Consider the following 17227-nt stretch of genomic DNA (forward strand, 5'->3'; position numbering starts at 1 on the left):
GATAAGAATGTTAGAATGTTAATGTTAGATGAATTAGAACTAGTTGAATTAATAGAACTAGTTTATTTTTAGTAAGAAAAATTAGGTATATGAGATTATTTGAACTAGTTGAATTAATAGAACTAGTTTATTTTTAGTAAGAAAAATTAGATATATAAGATTATTTGAACTAGTTGAATTAATAGAACTAGTTTATTTTTAGTAAATGCTTAGTTGAATTAGTTGAATTAATTGAATTAATAAGTGTTTAATATTTCGCCTATATGAACATATATAGGAAATGTCGTCTGACGACGGAAAAAAATTCCTTATATGCGAATACTGTGAAGACCAGCGCGGCCTATGCGACAGAAATTTTCTTGTTGATGATAGGCGATTCAGCATCAAGCTGGATGAGACCTTCGAATTCGATACATTAAGTCACAACGACAAGTCTGTTTTCGTAATTAAGCATGACTTATATATGTTTCATTTGCCTGACTTATAATTTTTAATTTTCACTATTCTACTAGCGCATCCCCTGCCATGCAAGAATTTTTATCTTGGATAAGATAGGTTTCAATAATATGGAAACTATGGAGGTAAAGATGGTTTACCTGAAAACTGAGCATGGTTATACTTTCAACGTCAAAGTATACAATGCAAAGACGTACACCTATTTTGAATGCAAAACTTGGCAAACACTATGCAAGGCTTATGCATTCTGATATGGTTATCACCTTTGATATTTGTCCGGAAGATGATATTGAAGGTAATAGAGACATATGGGTCGATGTGCAGACGCCTCCAATTCTACCATTATGTGAGTTCTTTTCAACTATATTTTTGTCTTTGATATTGCTTATTAAAAAATAACTGACAACTAATTTCTATTGACAGCTTATTTCCATTCAAGCAAACATGTCCGGCGCTTGGTAGACAAGACCTACTACTGTCCCGGAGCTAAACTAAACTGCGAGGAGACAAGTCATTATGTTTCATGGCTTGAGGATCTTCATACTGTCAAGACAAATTTTCTTTCTGGACTTAGAAATGTTACTACTCAAAACGTGCGACCAATAGTGATCGTATTGAACTACGGTCACATCTATTTAGGAATGATGGTAAGATTTTTACTATTTGTCCTCAGTGCATCTTTTGCATACATAATTTTTTTGTTAAACTTTCATTGCTAAGTATATTAATTAATTAAGTACTACACGATGTTCTTCAACAGGGACTCCCGATGACAGTTATGCCTCAGGGAATCGAGACTAAATGTCGCATGTCAATTGTTAGCTTACGGCCAAGATATCCTGCATTGCACATGAGTGCATTCAGGATTTCTAGAAGCGATGAATGCTTAATAGTGAAAGATTGGAGGAAAATTGTTAACGATCGCAGAGAAGTACTAGGGGGCAGCAATGAGAAGTGCAACCCATGATTATGAGACAGGTTCATCTGCATGCTCCAGTATGATGAATCAGGAGAGTTATACATGTTCTATGCTATTTTACCTGAGAGAGAGCAACATGAGTGATTTAGCTAGTTCATGCTCTTAGTACTTGTCCTTTCATGTCCGTATTCTTCGTTCTGAACTTAATCTTCAAGAGTGATTTGTTTTTGTGGTGTTATATATGAACGCTTATAATATCATGACAATCATATTGAACTCAATGATATTTTTGCTTCTGGTACAAGTGAATGTTTCTTCTTTAAGCTAGTGTTGGTGGTGATTAGATAGCGGTAATGACTATGATGATTAAATAGTGATAATGACGACTACGATGATTTTTAGCTAGCTAGCTAGAGTATATATGCCATATCCATATATATTATACTTGATCACCTAATTAGGTGATCAAGTATAATATGGATATGGATTTAACAATTCATTATAATGTAAAACAATCACTAAATTAAATTGAAAACACAAAATTAAAGGAAAAATAAAAATAAAACCAAACATTTAGTACCGGTTGGTGTTACCAACCGATACTAAAGCCCTATGCGCATCCGGGCCTGGCTCGTGCCACGTGTTTGCACTTTAGCGCCGATTCGTGACGAACCGGTACTAAAGGGGGGGGGGGGCTTTAGTCCCCACTCTTTAGTGCTGGTTGGCGAACCGGCACTAAAGGCTGTCACAAACCGGCCCTAAAGGCCGGTTCTGCTCTAGTGACCCAAAAAACTTAAAATAAATCTAGAAAAATATGTTCATGACAAAACTTGGGCTCGAATATGTTCCGCTGCCTAGTTTCTTTTAGGAATTCACGTTCTAGCTCAGTTCACGTTATATTTTTTTTACACGGCCAGCACACTTTATTTACTCAAGATGTTCACTGGAATACAAAGATTAGAAGGAGGACCAAAAAGCCACAAATGGTGTCTCCCCCCTAAACTAGTTGTCATCCTTGCTAAGCGACGGGCCTCAACATTATTCTCATGTTGTTCGTGGAATATTTCACATGCCTAAAACCCAAATTTTGAAGAGTTAATATCTTTTGCAATCATGCAATAGCCTCCTAGTTGTTTGGCGGACTTGAGCTTGGTGCTGACTCTCAGACAGTTAGTTTTTTTTAAAGGGAAACATGTTTTGCTTTATTGATGAAATCGCCTCCTGGTTGTTTGGCGGACTTGAGTTATTACTGATTTTTCATTGGCGAAGATAGCTCAAAGTTGGGCAAAATCTTTTGATGAACATATGAGTTGACATAGGGCTTTGATGCTCACCTTCATGAATAAGTTTCCGGCGCGCAGACCAAATTGCCCAGGGATGGTTTTTGTAGGCGAATCGCCCAATGTAAGTTTTTTTAAGCTATATATAATCACTCAGGGTTAGTTGATATTGAAAGCTTTGAGTTTTTTTTGAAACTCGAAAGCTTTATCTGGGACTGGGAGTTTGCATTATAGCTTTTCTCAGTTCACATTATAGCTTTTATTAGACAAAGTTCGTATTATAGGTATTATATTTAGTTTTTTAGTCTAATTATATATATATATATTTAGTAACATTAGCATTATAACTTTATTCATACTTATAACAATTACATGTACACTGATTTAGACCTAAGATCCAAGAAAATGCAAAGCAATTCCTATGAGTAAGAATTACAATGAAATCTTTTGTAAACACCGAAAGTGCCTTTATGCTCCTGAGCTCAAATGAGCTTGGTGAACAGTAAAATCAAAAAAAATATATCAAAAGATCCATTTTTTTTTGAGAGAAACATTGACAAAAGTTCTAAGTGCTTGCAAAAATTCATCGTGGAATCACATTGGCGTAAGGCATGGCAAAAAAAAACAATTTTAGTGCTCCAAAATGCTTTTGAAAGTAGCATTTTTAGAGTACCATTTTTTGCCACGCCTTCTAGGAATGTGATTTAATGATGAATTTTTGCAAGCACTTAAAACTTTTGTCAATGTTTCTCCCAATTTGTTTTGGAATTTTTTTCGATTTTACTGTTCACTCGAGCTCATTTGAGCTCGGGTGCAGAAACTCTGCATCCTGTAAACACATTCTTCACAGCGTCAATCTCTACTTGAAGAAATACTCCAAAGACTTCGGTAAAGAGAGTTTTTTTTTTTGAGAACTTGGTAAAGAGAGTTTTTTTTGAGGCAATGGTAAAGAGAGCTTTGTTGCAATGTTTGACTTTGCGCCTACTATGTCCTTGAGAGCATCCAACAACATTGGAGTTGTTTGTTGGGCCCAAAGAAAATCCTAAAATGGCCGTGTTAACTCACAAGCCCGGTCTGTGCCCGTTTAGGCGGGCCTATATTCCATGCAGCCCCCTCCCTTTTACATTCTGCCCCTCGCCACAACCCTCTCTCTGACTAACCCTACACCGCAGCGACTATATAAAAGCTTTACTCGTCAGAGTCTCTAGGGTTCTTCGTTTCTCCCTCGCGCCGCCGCCTCCTCACCCGTCCCGGCGCACTTGGAGCTCGTCGTACCCGCGCGCCGCCCACCATGGTACGCGATTACCACTCGGATCGAAGCTGCCGTTCATCGCTGTTTTACATGCCCTGACGCCAGTGTTAATCTCGTGCAGATCATCTCCAAGAAGAACCGCAATGAGATCTGCAAGTACCTCTTCCAAGGTCAGTAATTCTCAATCCCTCGCGCTCGTAGGCTAGTAGTAAGTAGCTACTCCCTCCGTTCCAGAATAGATGACCCAACTTTATACTAAAGTTAGTACAAAGTTGGGTCATCTATTTTGGAACGGAGGGAGTACAATAGAGGCGTGGTTGATCGTGAATAGGATTGATCTGATGCGCTCACAGAAACTACGTTTAGTGCAACTTATTTGTCTTTAAAAGAAAGATAAATCTTTAAGGGGAGAGGTGAATTGTGTTAATGTATAGGATTTGATTCGTTGGTACAGTTTTGCATGCCAGGAAGCCTACTAGGCTCTCATAAGTTGGGTGGGATCATGTTCTTCCGTAAGTAAATGAATTTTGTTTAATGGGGATTGGTTCTGAATTTATGTGCATCAATAAACAAAATGGAAATTCCATGCCATGGCTTGTTATGACTTTCTACACCAGGAAATACGAAACTGAATTCACCTAATGCCATATTTATTGGTGACATCATTTACTTGATGATATGTCGTCAAATTATGTAGTACATCAGAAACCAAATGAAAGATTCCATGCTCTGGTTTGTCATAAACCATGTATGTGCTATTGCAGAGGGGGTGCTGTATGCCAAAAAGGACTACAATCTGGCGAAGCACCCGCAGATTGACGTGCCGAACCTCCAGGTGATCAAGCTCATGCAGAGCTTCAAGTCTAAGGAATATGTCAGGGAGACCTTCTCGTGGCAGCATTACTATTGGTACCTCACCAACGATGGCATCGAGTTCCTGCGCAACTTCCTCAACCTGCCATCTGAGATCGTGCCTGCCACTCTCAAGAAGTCTGCCAGGCCTCCTGGCCGCCCTCTTGGCTCTGGCCCACCTGGTGACCGCCCAAGGTATAGTTCATTTGCCATTGCTCTGGGAGTTCATTTGACATTGCTCTGGGAATATGCAAATCATCTCTTTTGTTACAATGCCATTGTCCTTGATATACCTTTCAGTACCTACGGGATGATTTCAGTTGCACTTACTTGACTAATGAAAATGACTACTAACTTTAGTTTATGATGGCTGATTGTGGTATATTAATTATGACTGAATGTCTCCATTCTGACTGCATGTGATTTGACTTAATGGTTTAAGGTGCAGACTCTAATCTGTAGACATGGCTTTACATCATAGCAGTATGAACTTGAAAATTCTCTTTTGTATCGGGTTGTGTTAAGTCCTTGGGTTGTTCTGTAGACTTGATCTATCTTGCATGATGGTCAGACTTTTTAATGTATGGTTTACTTCCATTTGTGGACACACTTCATTTCTTATTGGTTGGTCCTTTGATTTTATTATGTAGACTTCAATATGTTTGTATTCAGGGTTTGCAAATGTTGTTGGGTTAAGTTACTATGTTTATTTATCCTCTTAATGATTTTATTGTTGCCAAGGCAAGCTTTTAATGTTGCTTATTTTGATTGGACCTTTTGTAGGGGGCCACCTCGCTTTGAGGGTGACAGACCTAGGTATGGTGACAGGGATGGCTACCGTGGCGGTCCTCGTGGTGCACCTGGTGACTTTGGTGGTGAGAAAGGTGGAGCCCCTGCAGAGTTCCAGCCATCATTCAGGGTAATCAACTTATCTACTTGATGTGCTCCTGTCTTGTTTTGGTTGTATGATTTAGCATAGCAATTTACAGCCAAGATAAATACTCTAGCTTAGAATATCTGTTTGAATCCTCCTGTTCTGTGCACTTGAGCAGCTTTTTGTATTCACCTGTATTTTGTTTCATGCTCAAGAGTCCCATTCTTAGTTTCATAATTTGCACACTTTTCTTTGCAAAAGGTCTATACTTAAATCTTGCCATGAGCAGAAGAAATGCATGTTATTGATACAATTATTGAAATAATAATGAAGAAAACTAAGTGACTGCATGTTTCAGTTGATATGGATGATTTCTCTGATTTTTTTTCCACCCTGAAATGTTTCAGAGCTCTGGTGGTGGTGGCTTTGGCCGTGGTGGTGGTGGCGGCTTTGGCCGTGGTGGCGGCGGTGGTGGTGGCTTTGGCGCTAGCCCAATGGAGTGAACTTCCCCCTAGTTTGGATGTGATGTTTTTGAGTTTAAGTTTTGCATGATGGTTTTATGTAGTGATGTTTGCGAGATCGATCAGTCTACATATCTATAATATGCTATCTTGATTCACTCCAGTAAAATAGCTCTGCGAAATACTTCTGTTTCTGCTCGTGTTTTGAACTGTCTAGGTGGTACTCCATGGTGTGAGTAGACGTTTGTATGGTGGCGGCGCCAGCCGCCAGGTTTTTGCCCCATTGATTCGTCTTGATTGCAGGCGGTAGGTGGTTGGTTTCCTGGCGGATGCCTTAGCTCTACTTCTCTCTCCTGCCCCTTGTTTCTTTGGTTTCCATGTGGATAAATTTAGCCTTTTCATCATAAAATAATGAAAAGGGGAGTATCCTGGTTTTTACGAATCTGATGGTATGATGCCTATGATACAATGGTGGTTGAATTTATGAGCCTGATTGGTATGCAGCCAATTTTGGCCAAAACTAGAACTTGTAAAATATGGGGCAACTTTTGCCAACCAATTTTTATGCCAAAATTTGGAAAACAACAATGGTTTAGGGCAACTACATCAAAATGGACCTCAGCCATCATAAACTTTTGCCAACCAATTTTTATGCCAATATTAGGCATCAAATGTCCGTTTTCAATATATTTTGTGCTCTTTAAAGCAATTGAAAGATAAGTATTCCAATGCAATAATAATTCAAATGAAAATCTTACAATCCAAACATAAATTTAGAAACAAAATAGTTCAAGTTAGAATTCAACTTAGATACAATGCTCTAGTAGTCTAGATGAAACACCCAAAGATGCTCAACCAGATCTTTCTGGAGCCGCTCACGCATTCATCTACTGGACGGGTCTGTTCTAGAAGCTTGATAGGATCACCCATGTTTGAAAATTCAGATCAACGAACTCCATCATTCTCATCCTCGACAATCATGTTATGGTGGAGGTAGGGGTGGCCAGCAGGGGCCAAGCCCACCCCATCATCGCAATTTTATTTGTATTATGCATATGACCAATGCTGTTTTTAAAATTTTGCTTTACGCCGGCCCTTCCTAGCATCAAATTTTAGGCAATCCTGCCTCCGCCACTGCAGATCACACAAGCTGTCCTCACCCCCCACAATGTCTCTGGATCTCATAGTTTAGCAGCTTCGCGAACAACTGCATAACATGCTTGGATCACTCCAAATGCCCTCTCAACATCCTTTCTAGAAGATTTTTATCTTTGTGCAAAGTGACATTGTTTGTTACCCCTTGGCTCGGAGATGGTCTTGACGGAAATCGCACATGGAGGATAGATACCATCACAAAGATAATACCCCGTGTTGCAGTCATTAGCACCGATGCTACAATTGCACTCAGGATCTTCGTTGGCGCAGAACCTTACAAACATAGGAGATGGCTACAACACATTGGTGTCACTGTGAGACGCAGTCATGCCAAAGAAAGAATGCCAAATCCAGAGATCATCTGATGCAACTGCTTCAAAAATGATGATGATCTTTTTACAATGGCCTTCGTATTGCCCTTGTTGGGCATATGGACAGGTCTTTCATTTTTGGTGCATGCAATCCATGGATCCGAGCATACATGAAAACCCTCTTGCTTCTCCAATTGCCATGACCCTTGTTGTGTCTGCAGGAATTGGTTCTCACAAGTACTCCGGTCCAAACACCTTCACAACCACAATAGTAAATTTGACCATCGCTTCGAGGTATGTGCTTTCAGACATCCGGAGGTACTCGTCCCACTACGATCGTGCCATAGACATGCATCCGCATTACATCTGCGCACTTCTGATAACTAGAGAACACAATGGTTCCAATGTCACGCTTCCTCAGTATGAAGTACTCATCATAGGCCCGGACACCATGGTAAATGCGATCGAACACTTGTTGCCGCATCCGAAATAACAACACAAATAATATCGCATAGGGGCAAATTATTCGACGACCAACATGGGATGCCACCTACCCTATTCCGATTCAATACTCGATGTCCCTTTATTGATCCCTTGTAGTCGAGAACATGCTACACACGCACGCACCATGTCTACCGCCTTCATCATCGTACTTTCATCCTCATCCGACTCCATGAACTCTTTGTAGAAGTACTCCTCATCTGAATCCACCGTGTTTGCTTCAAAGTAAACAACTAGAACATAAGATTTCTTGGCAATGGCATTTGGCCGAGCACTTGCCAGGCGTAGTGTTTGCTATGGACGATGTCGGCAGGGAGCGGAGGTTACCTATGCTGCGATGGAATCCAGGGTAGAACGGCGGTGCAATCCAAGGCAGGAAAGCGCTTGCATTGTGCGACGAAGGTCCGATAAGGCCCGCGTGGCGGTCGGGGTTGTGTAGCGGCGGCGGTGGTCGCCGAGGGTGCAAATACACATCACATGAAGAAGGAAGGAGTTGGAGAAACCTCTCCCTCATTTGGTGCCAATTTGTAGGATTTTGAACATTCGGATAGGTCCAGACAATTTTGATGTGTGGGATGGCAAAAAATATCCAGACTGTCTGGTCCAGACATTTACGGGGGATTTGGCGATTCACGTTGGAGTTGCCCTTAGCTACCAAATATGCACAACTTCCAAACAAAGAGTTCATCACATACATAACTTACAAGCTATGTCATACAATGGCCGAATTTTGGCCTAGCAGAAATTCAACAGCAAAGTGTACTTGCAGTGTCATTAGCAAAAAAAAAAGTGTACTTGCAGCGTGTGATGAGAACCCGGCACATAAAATTTCTAGTTTGCATCTATGATTTACAGTCTGCCAACTAGTCTAAAGTTTTGCTGATTCAGAGTCCAATGTTCTTCTACAAGCATAATAGTAGAGCAAGGAAGGTGGTCGGCAGCATCAGTTGCTGCCAATGCAGCATGGCCGGCGGCTGCCACGACGCGGCATCTGAGGTCTTGTTGAAGATGCCTTTCGGCGTGCTCCCGCGCCGGCGCGGCGAGCATGTACCATTACTCTGCGCAACACACGCACAAATATTGTGTCAGTTCCTCTATAATACTGTAGAACACTTTGTCGAAACATGCAGTAAACATGGCAGGCAAGCAGCGAGGCATGTATGCTCATTTACATACGTTGCAGGCAGCTATGCTTCCGCATCCACAAACCAGCCCGCCGTTGGCCTTGTCCGTGGCTTCCGCGGCGCCGCCTCCGTCGCTTCTCTGGGTAACCATCGGCAGAAATTAATCGACATCATCAGCACTCAGCGAGTCCTCATCGTGCTCATATTCATCATAGAGTAACTACTCCGGCAGATAAGGATGTGATGCTACCTTGTAGAAGTCGACGGCGATGAAGTTGGGCCATCTGTCCCCGGACGCGGCGTGGCAGGTGTCGAGCATGCCCAGCAGCTGCGCCGAGTTGTCCTTGCACGCCTCCGGGAAGTTTGGGAGGTCCCGGAAGTAGTTCACCAGCACCAGCGACCTCGACAGGTCGTTCATGGCGGCCGACTCGGCGCGGTTCGGGCACGACCCCTTCACCATCCCTTTGCTCCCATCTGCAGCACATGGAAAGGATAGATACAACATCGTCAGGTTCTCCTATCTATCGATCGATGATGATAGACGTGCACTTACACTGATTCTCGACGACGTAGCCCCACTCGTGTGCGAAGCCCTCGGCGGCCTCCTTGGCGGACCTGGAGGTGAAGACGAGGAGGCGGTGGTTGTCGCGGACCATGTCGCTTAGCAGCGGCCAGTCGCCGCCGTTCTTGGGCATGCGCCACACCGGGAACAGGAAGGGCGTCAGGCCGGAGGCGTTGAACACCCGGGTGAGCCCCATGGGCGCCTCCACGTAGTCCTCGATGAAGATCGTGATCACCTCGGAGGGGTTCCTCCTCAGGAACGCCTCGATCTCCCGGAGCACGTTCACGGCCGGCGTCTGTCGTCGACGAACATATAACCGCTAGTTAGTCGTCGATGAGAGTGATTGGTTCTAGTAAAGTATCGTTTGGTTGGTGCTTACGAATGCGGTGAAGTTTCGGCAGGCGCCGCCGTAGGAGTGACAGAGCCATATGTCGTTCCGGAAGTCGTACATGTCCAGCATCAGCCCCCTCACGCCGTTCTGCGACACAAGAAATTCAATTACTTGAGCTTGAGAACGTCATCAATTTTACCTTCGAAGTAGCCACAGCTCACAACGTGTTTATTTCAGCGGGGATGGAATGCGGCCAGGAATGGACGTGCTACCCGAATTGGAGCGGACACCACACGTCTCATCCACACAAGGATACACAGGGAGGAGAGGAGTGCCCATCACGGGTGGCTGCTCCTCCCCTGCCATGTGTGCGGTATGGGTGATCCTTGCAGCTAGCATTGCCGTGCCAACGCTCCAAGCAAGCGTGTGGGCGTGCACGCAAGACCGGCGCCCGGAGGTGCGCTGCGCCTTGGACACGTGGACGAGCATCTTTGACATGTGTTGCGTCCGGGGACACCTCACCCCACCGCACACTGACAGGGTCTAACATGGACTCGGATACTCGCCGGTCCCACAGGTCAGCAGGCAAACGGAAGAGAGAGCAGAGCGAGAGCGGGCGGCGGTGGACTCACGTTGAGCTGCTCGGCGATGGTGTCCTGCTGGTTAAACGCCGTGACGATGGCCGTCCCGGTCTGGGACTGGGTGCCCAGCCGCGCGAAGGAGTTGTGGGTCGTCAGCCACGCGTAGCGGTTGAACGGCAGCCCCCGGTCCTTGCTCTGCGGGTCGACGGGGGTCACGCGGGTGCAGCGCGGCCGCACGTTGCCGTCCACCACGCACGTCTCGCAGTGCAGCCCGGCGTCGCAGTTCCGCGACAGCGCGCACGTCTCGCTCACCTGCAGTGCAGCAGCCGGAGATCATGTCCGTCCACGGGAGCGCAGCGCAAACACAATCGCGGCCGAGAAAGATCAATGTCACTGGTGACATGTCCTCAACTACCAGCCAGCGTACCTTCCGAGCGGAGGCGACGGCGGGGCACGAGCACAGGAAGGCGGCGGCGGCGGCGAAAGCAAGGACGAGAAGCACCGTCTCCTTGGCCATATCAATTCTTCTTGCCGCGGCCACCCGCCCCCGCCAAGCTCTGCGCTGCGCGGCTGGTGCTACGTTCTTGGAACGGCGGACAGCGGAAGCTAGTGGTGGAGCAAGCCTGCAATCCTTGTGTTGTGTGACTTGTAAGGCCAGACATTCCAGGTTTCGTCGCTTGCTTATGTGCGTGGTTTATGCTCTGTCTTTTCGCGTCGCCTGATCTTGGTAGCTCGCTGCGGCGTTTGTTATTGCGCTTGGCCCCATGTGTCAGTCAAGGGGACGGAGTGATGGTACGGGTACGGGCTCCTCCGGTTGGACTTTTTCACAATTCATTCTGACCCTTTCAACAAACTTTGTCATAAAATAAACTCGACGTGAAAGTATTTCACGATCTGACCCTTTTAGCAACGCCATAGACCGCGGTGTTTCTGCCCAAAATAGAAACGCCAAGGTAGCTAGCGTTTCTGACCAAGAAGAAACGCCGAGGTAGCTAGCGTTGCGGACCAGGTAAGAAACGCCGAAGGCGCTGACGTTGCTGCCCATCATTGAAACGCCAATGACCATGGCGTTGCTGCCCTTCTCCATGTGCATGTAAAATGTGGATGAACAACCCAACTAATAAGGTTAATTAATTATGACCAAAGAGGGCAGCAACGCCATGGTCCCTTGGCGTTTCAATGATGGGCAGCAACGCCAGCGCCTTTGGCGTTTTTTACCTGGTCCGCAACGCTAGCTACCTCGGCGTTTTTTCTTGGTCAGAAACGCTAGCTACCTCGGCGTTTCTATGTTGGGCAGAAACGCCGGGGCTGTGGCGTTGCTAAAAGGGTCAGATCGTGAAATACTTTCACGTCGAGTTCATTTTGTGACAAAGTTCGTTGAAAGGGTCAGAATAGTGATTTCGGCCCCTCCAGTTGCGGTGGTCAGGTGCAATGTCAGACAGTCGGAGTGATACTCCCTCCGTCCCAAAATTCTTATTTTAAATTTGTCTAGATATAGATATATCTAATACTAAAACATGACTTCATACATTTGTATTTAGGCCTCTTTTGGTTCGTAGGGTAGGAGAATCATAGGAATAAGAAAGTTATAGGAAATGAGATGACATGCTTCTCAAATCCTATGAGTAGGAATAGGAAATGAGATGTCCTTTGTTTCACATCATAGGATTTTTTTATTAAGTCTAGCCTAATGTTTATTTTCCTATGAAATGTGAAGGATAGGAAGAATTCCTCCATAGGAATAGGATTCTATTCCTACAAACCAAAGGGCATTAAAGGAATTTTTCCTACAGAAATCCTATCGTATGAAATCCCTACAAAATTCCTCCAAACCAAAGGAGGACAAATCTAAGACAAGAATTTTAGGACGAAGGGAGTGCTAACAATCGGGGGTGTTAGAGCATCTACAGCCCCGGTACCATATTCGATCCGTCAAACGTCCACGAGCGTGTCCGGATATGTCAACGAACAGTGACCGAACAGTCCTCAAATTCCCTTCTTTGCATTTGAATACTTTATATCTTAAATCGTAAATCCATACAATCCATACAAAAGAAAAGTGATGCGGAGCATCCCAAGGTCATCCTCATGGACCTACCATCGTCCCACCGAGTGCCAAGTGGACCCATGACACAAGCACGTGTAAGAGCTCTCAAAATCGAGGTGACATCTCTCCTCTCGCAATTCCTCTTTGAAACACATGAGACATGACTGCTACCTGAAACGGAGACACTTTACGTATTACGTTGCATGGATCTGTCGGTTAGGGTAAGTTAAAAAGATCACTAGGAGTTTATTTTGGGCTAGATTATTTAGGGGGGCTGCTATGCGTCCGTCGATAAATGAATTGAAAACATCGATCGCCTTGCCATTGGATTGAGTAGCAATAGCCGCCGGATCTCTCCAACAAGGTGTGTACCGAAGCGTTATTTTCGCCTCAAATAGGTACTTTGTGGTCTGCAACAAAGATCTTGTTGCAAAAACATTTGCAACAGAGGTGGTGTTGCAGATTTTTTTTCATCTTTACTTTTTTGCAACATAGATGATGTTGCGGGAGAAATTTTGCAACAAAGGTGATGTTGTGGATTTTTTTAATTTCCGTCTTTACTTTTTTTGCAGCATATATGATGTTGAGGGAGGAATTTTGAAACTGTGGTGTTGCAGATTTTTTTTTGTTTACGTCTTACATTTTTTGCAACATACATGGTGTTGCGGGAGGAATTTTGCAACACTGCTGGTGTTGCAAATCATTTTTCAATGAAAGATGAATCGGACAAGATGAGAGGCCGAGGGAAGACGGACGGGAGCTCGCTAGAGGGCAATAGGAAGGGAAGGGAGAGGAAGGAGGCTGCGGCGACGAGGGAGAGAGGCGGTCGGAGGGAGCTTCGGCGACAGGGAGCGGCATCGGCTGGAGCGGATCGGCGCGCGGCTACCTCCCCCTGGATCTCAAGAGAGGAAAAAGGAATCGGGATGAGGGGGACGAGTGGCCGAGTTTGCTCGGGAGCATAGAGCTGGAGATATAAGCACAAAGGAGATATGGTGGTGGCAGGCCCCATAGGACACGCGTCACACGAGGCATGCGGTGGATGAGCGGCAAGCATCCGCCGGTTGAAAAAATATTTTCCCATTATCCATGTCTTTGTCAAAATTTACCATTTTTTCTTGAGAATACTGAAAAAAATACGAAAACACTAACGCCCACATGTGTGGGCGTTTGCATCTCGCCCATACGCGTAGATCCGCGTCCGTTTGTGAGCTCACGAATCTTGGCATGTTTCTAGTGCCACGTAGGACTGGGCTGGTGTGTGGGCATTCGCCCGGTCGCCCACACGGCCGTTTCAGGACACGGAGGGGCCGATGTGTGGGTGTTCAGCAGTTCGCCCATACGCCACTTTCCACTAACACACAAGGGCTGGTGTATGGGCATTTGCCATCTCGCCCACACTCCCGTCTTCTCTCCCACACCCAAACTGCTAGTTTCCATGTGTTATGCAGTGTACATGGCAACTGCCCTAATGTGCTTGTAAGCAGATGGCAACTCTCTTTTTTCTTACCCGAACATGTCAGTTGCCATGTGTTTTGCAGGGTACACGACAACTGCCTAGTGTGCACGTAAACAGATGGCAACTCTCTTTTACCCGAGTTGCCATGTGTTTTTGCATGGTACATGGTAGCTGCCCTAGCGTGCACGTAAGAAGATGGCAACTCTTCCTTTTACATGGCAACTGCCCTAGCGTGCTTGTGAGCACATGACAACTCTCTCAACTGCCTATGTTAGTAGGTGGCAACTCCAAATTTTTTGAAATCATGGCAACTGCAGTAGACCAGACCATACATGGCAACTGCAGTTGAGCAACCATGGCAACTGTAATTGTCCGACATGGCAACCGTAGTTCAGCAACACGACAACTGCAGTTAAACGAACATGGACGAGGGTCTGGACCATGGCAATTGCGGGCGCGCGATGACTGTCACGCAGGGCGTGAGGGACCACGAGGTACGAGGCCTGACGCACGGGGCGTGTGGGTGTTATCTATTTCGCCCACACGCACGCGTGTGAGAGAGATCGGGAGGAAAAAAAGAGGTATGTGAGCATTACTTGTTTTGCCCACAGTAGGTGTGTGGGCTGTTCCTTTTATACACCACACAAAATGTGTGGGCAGTCCCCCTAACGCCCACATGTGTAATACTTATCGGCATCCAAAAAAACTACTATATGTGAGGAAGATGCGTAACTCATTATTAGCACTGGAGCTCAGGTTAGCGTGTTTTGACAGCAATTCTGACCGGCGGGGGTCCGGGCATCAGGGCTACGTTGGCATTGCATGCGTAGAGCACTCTGAGATGGATGTGGAGCCCACGGGTCAACTGGGTCCATGCAACATCTACTAGTAGTGTATATGAATAAGACACTTTTGTTTTATTTCTGTGTGTGCTTACAAATGGACCCCATTGGACACCGGCGGGTGGACGCTGATGAGCTGTGCTCTTGGGCGTGGCGGAGCCGCCACCTGGAACTACACTAAGGCCTCATTTGGCGCGAGTGGGTTGAGGGGGTTTCGAGAGGATTTTCCTCGCGTGGGCCAGAAACCCCAGAGACCACGTTGGCCCATTTGGTATGGGGGTTTGTATGGGCCAATCCTCTCTAATCCACGCGAACCCACACGACTCGAAACCCTCGTTGAGCGACTCAGGGAATCGCTCGTCCTATCGCATGCCACCAGCGAGAGGAAGAGCCGCCGCCGCCGTCACCACCGAGGGGAAGAGCCCCGCCGCCGCCATCGAGGGGAAGAGCCCCACCAGCGAGAGGAGGAGCCCCGACGCCACCCGCCGCCCCGACGCCGCCCGACGTCCCGTCGCTGCCCGACGCCGGCGTTACTCCTCCAGCATACCGGCCTTCTCACCGGTGGTAAGTCATATCCGCCTCTCCCCTCCTTCCCCTCCTCTGCTCGCCTCCGTCCTAACCCTGTCCCCGGTGATAAGTCATCGACGCCGACGAGCTCGCTAAGAACGCTGTCTTCTTCTAGCCACTCATCGACCCTAACCCTACCCAGCGAGATTGTCGTGATTTTCTGATGGTGATGGTGATGGTCTGATGGATCTAGGAGGATTGACAGTTTGTAGCAATATTGTAGAATGAGATGTTTATTTCATTTTATTTGAAATGGATGAGTGCTCTACATATTTGTTAGGAGAGAATCCATGTTTCAAATGTCCATTGCCGGAGATGTCAAGATTTGTTAGTAGTTGATGCAAAGGAGGAGGACTTGTTGGGTTGTGGTGATGTCCCCGGCCTAATTGATGGAGAAGCAATCCCTCATCTCAATGGTCGATAGTCCTATGATAAATCCCGGCTTAATTTCTCATCGGTCACATAGAGCTTGAAAAAATCACATCCATGCATGTATGAAATCCCAATAATAGTTGCAAAATAAAATTGAAAGTTTGGGTTGATGATCTATGATATTTATTACTGATTGATAGAGCTGACATGTGATTTAGCAAGTAATGAGGGTAGTTTAGTTTCATTGTCTTTAATAATTTTTGGCTTGGCCATCAGGGCACTGCAATGCTATGGGTTGATAAAGAAAGAAGGGAAATAAACGAGAAAGCAAGACAGAATTGGCAGAATCAGGACAAATGACGTACCCTGTAATGAATTGAGAGTCTCTACTGGAATATTTCTTTATTTATTTTTGGTAATCTTTTTTTGGGTCTCCAATTTGTTCACTTGATGTTGATGGGTGTTTTCGTGGGATCTCATACTGTTTTTCTGCTGGACCGCATACACCCTGAGACTCTTGTTTTGGACCTTCACGCTGTTCACTAGATGATTTTTGTAGATTCTGCCGCCGAAGATGAAGAGAGTGCTGATGTGTTTCTTCGGAGCGAAATGGCAGAGTTGCATCAACGTATCTAAGGTAACAATCTTCTGCATCCCCTTCTTCTTTGTGCTACCTGTCAAGATTTAGATGCTGCAATTCTTCAGTCTAGAGCTGACTTAGATGATAGAACTGATTTACTCAATTGCTGGCTGGTGCATATATTTCATAGTAGAAAATGTTGGTTGTGTTCATGAGTGTCACTATGTTCATGTCAACATAATGACGAACAACATCAACGCCATGATTTTGCCTTGCTCGAGATATGGTTTGTGACTATATATGATAGCATATCTTTGCAATTAGTATAATCTAGCTAGCCAGTTGCGAGCACAATATTGTCATTGTATATGTCAAGTTTGACAGTTGATGCCTATTTCTAGCTAGAAGTTGGTGAGGGAGTCCTGGATTAAGGGGTCCTCGGCCGTCCGGCCTATGTGACGTGGGCCAGACTGATGGGCTATGAAGATACAAGATAGAAGACTTCTTCCTATGTTCGGATGGGACTCTTCTTTGCGTGGATGGCAAGCTTGGCGTTCGGATATGTAGATTCCTTTCTCTATAACCGACTTTATACAACCCTAGTCCCCTCTGGTGTCTATATAAACCGAGGGCTTAGTCCGTAGAGGCAATCATAATCATACAGGCTAGACTTCTAGGGTTTTAGCCATTACAATCTCATGGTA

The 17227-nt window shown here is 45.3% G+C and overlaps 3 protein-coding genes across 3 annotated transcripts; 2 read left to right on the forward strand and 1 right to left on the reverse strand.

The window, feature by feature from the left end:
* Positions 1–4049: 4049 nt before the first annotated feature.
* Positions 4050–6288, forward strand: LOC123045473 (40S ribosomal protein S10-1; the record flags this gene model as incomplete). The annotated part of the gene is given in 4 exon segments (XM_044468532.1): positions 4050–4077; positions 4672–4954; positions 5543–5678; positions 6041–6288. Coding segments are annotated over 4 exon segments (543 nt in total), but the record flags the coding sequence as incomplete, so codon positions are not given.
* Positions 6289–8730: 2442 nt separating this feature from the next.
* On the reverse strand, positions 8731–11344 carry LOC123041401 (PI-PLC X domain-containing protein At5g67130). Its single transcript, XM_044464021.1, has 7 exons — positions 11087–11344; positions 10711–10971; positions 10127–10225; positions 9739–10042; positions 9436–9659; positions 9238–9324; positions 8731–9119 (listed from the first exon to the last, which is right to left on the reverse strand). The coding sequence occupies exons 1-7, from the start codon at positions 11174–11176 to the stop codon at positions 8964–8966; spliced, it is 1221 nt and encodes a 406-aa protein (XP_044319956.1). The 5' UTR covers positions 11177–11344; the 3' UTR covers positions 8731–8963.
* Positions 11345–15342: 3998 nt separating this feature from the next.
* LOC123041402 (uncharacterized) lies at positions 15343–16968 on the forward strand. Its single transcript, XM_044464022.1, has 3 exons — positions 15343–15568; positions 16503–16580; positions 16925–16968. Exons 1-3 carry the CDS (start codon positions 15374–15376, stop codon positions 16952–16954), a joined length of 303 nt encoding a protein of 100 aa, XP_044319957.1. The 5' UTR covers positions 15343–15373; the 3' UTR covers positions 16955–16968.
* The last annotated feature ends 259 nt before the right edge of the window (positions 16969–17227 follow it).

Source organism: Triticum aestivum, chromosome 2B, assembly GCF_018294505.1.
Source record: "Triticum aestivum cultivar Chinese Spring chromosome 2B, IWGSC CS RefSeq v2.1, whole genome shotgun sequence".
Taxonomy (NCBI): domain Eukaryota; kingdom Viridiplantae; phylum Streptophyta; class Magnoliopsida; order Poales; family Poaceae; genus Triticum; species Triticum aestivum.

Excerpts from the sequence above, each read along its gene's own strand:
- LOC123041401 (XM_044464021.1), bottom strand. The coding sequence starts at position 11,176 with ATGGCCAAGGAGACGGTGCTTCTCGTCCTTGCTTTCGCCGCCGCCGCC. Across the intron at positions 10,972-11,086 it reads CCGTCGCCTCCGCTCGGAAG|GTGAGCGAGACGTGCGCGCT; the intron begins GTACGCTGGCTG and ends GCTGCACTGCAG. Across the intron at positions 10,226-10,710 it reads CCATCGCCGAGCAGCTCAAC|AACGGCGTGAGGGGGCTGAT; the intron begins GTGAGTCCACCG and ends CTTGTGTCGCAG.
- LOC123041402 (XM_044464022.1), top strand. The coding sequence starts at position 15,374 with ATGCCACCAGCGAGAGGAAGAGCCGCCGCCGCCGTCACCACCGAGGGG. Across the intron at positions 15,569-16,502 it reads TACCGGCCTTCTCACCGGTG|ATTCTGCCGCCGAAGATGAA; the intron begins GTAAGTCATATC and ends TGATTTTTGTAG. Across the intron at positions 16,581-16,924 it reads GTTGCATCAACGTATCTAAG|CTAGAAGTTGGTGAGGGAGT; the intron begins GTAACAATCTTC and ends GCCTATTTCTAG.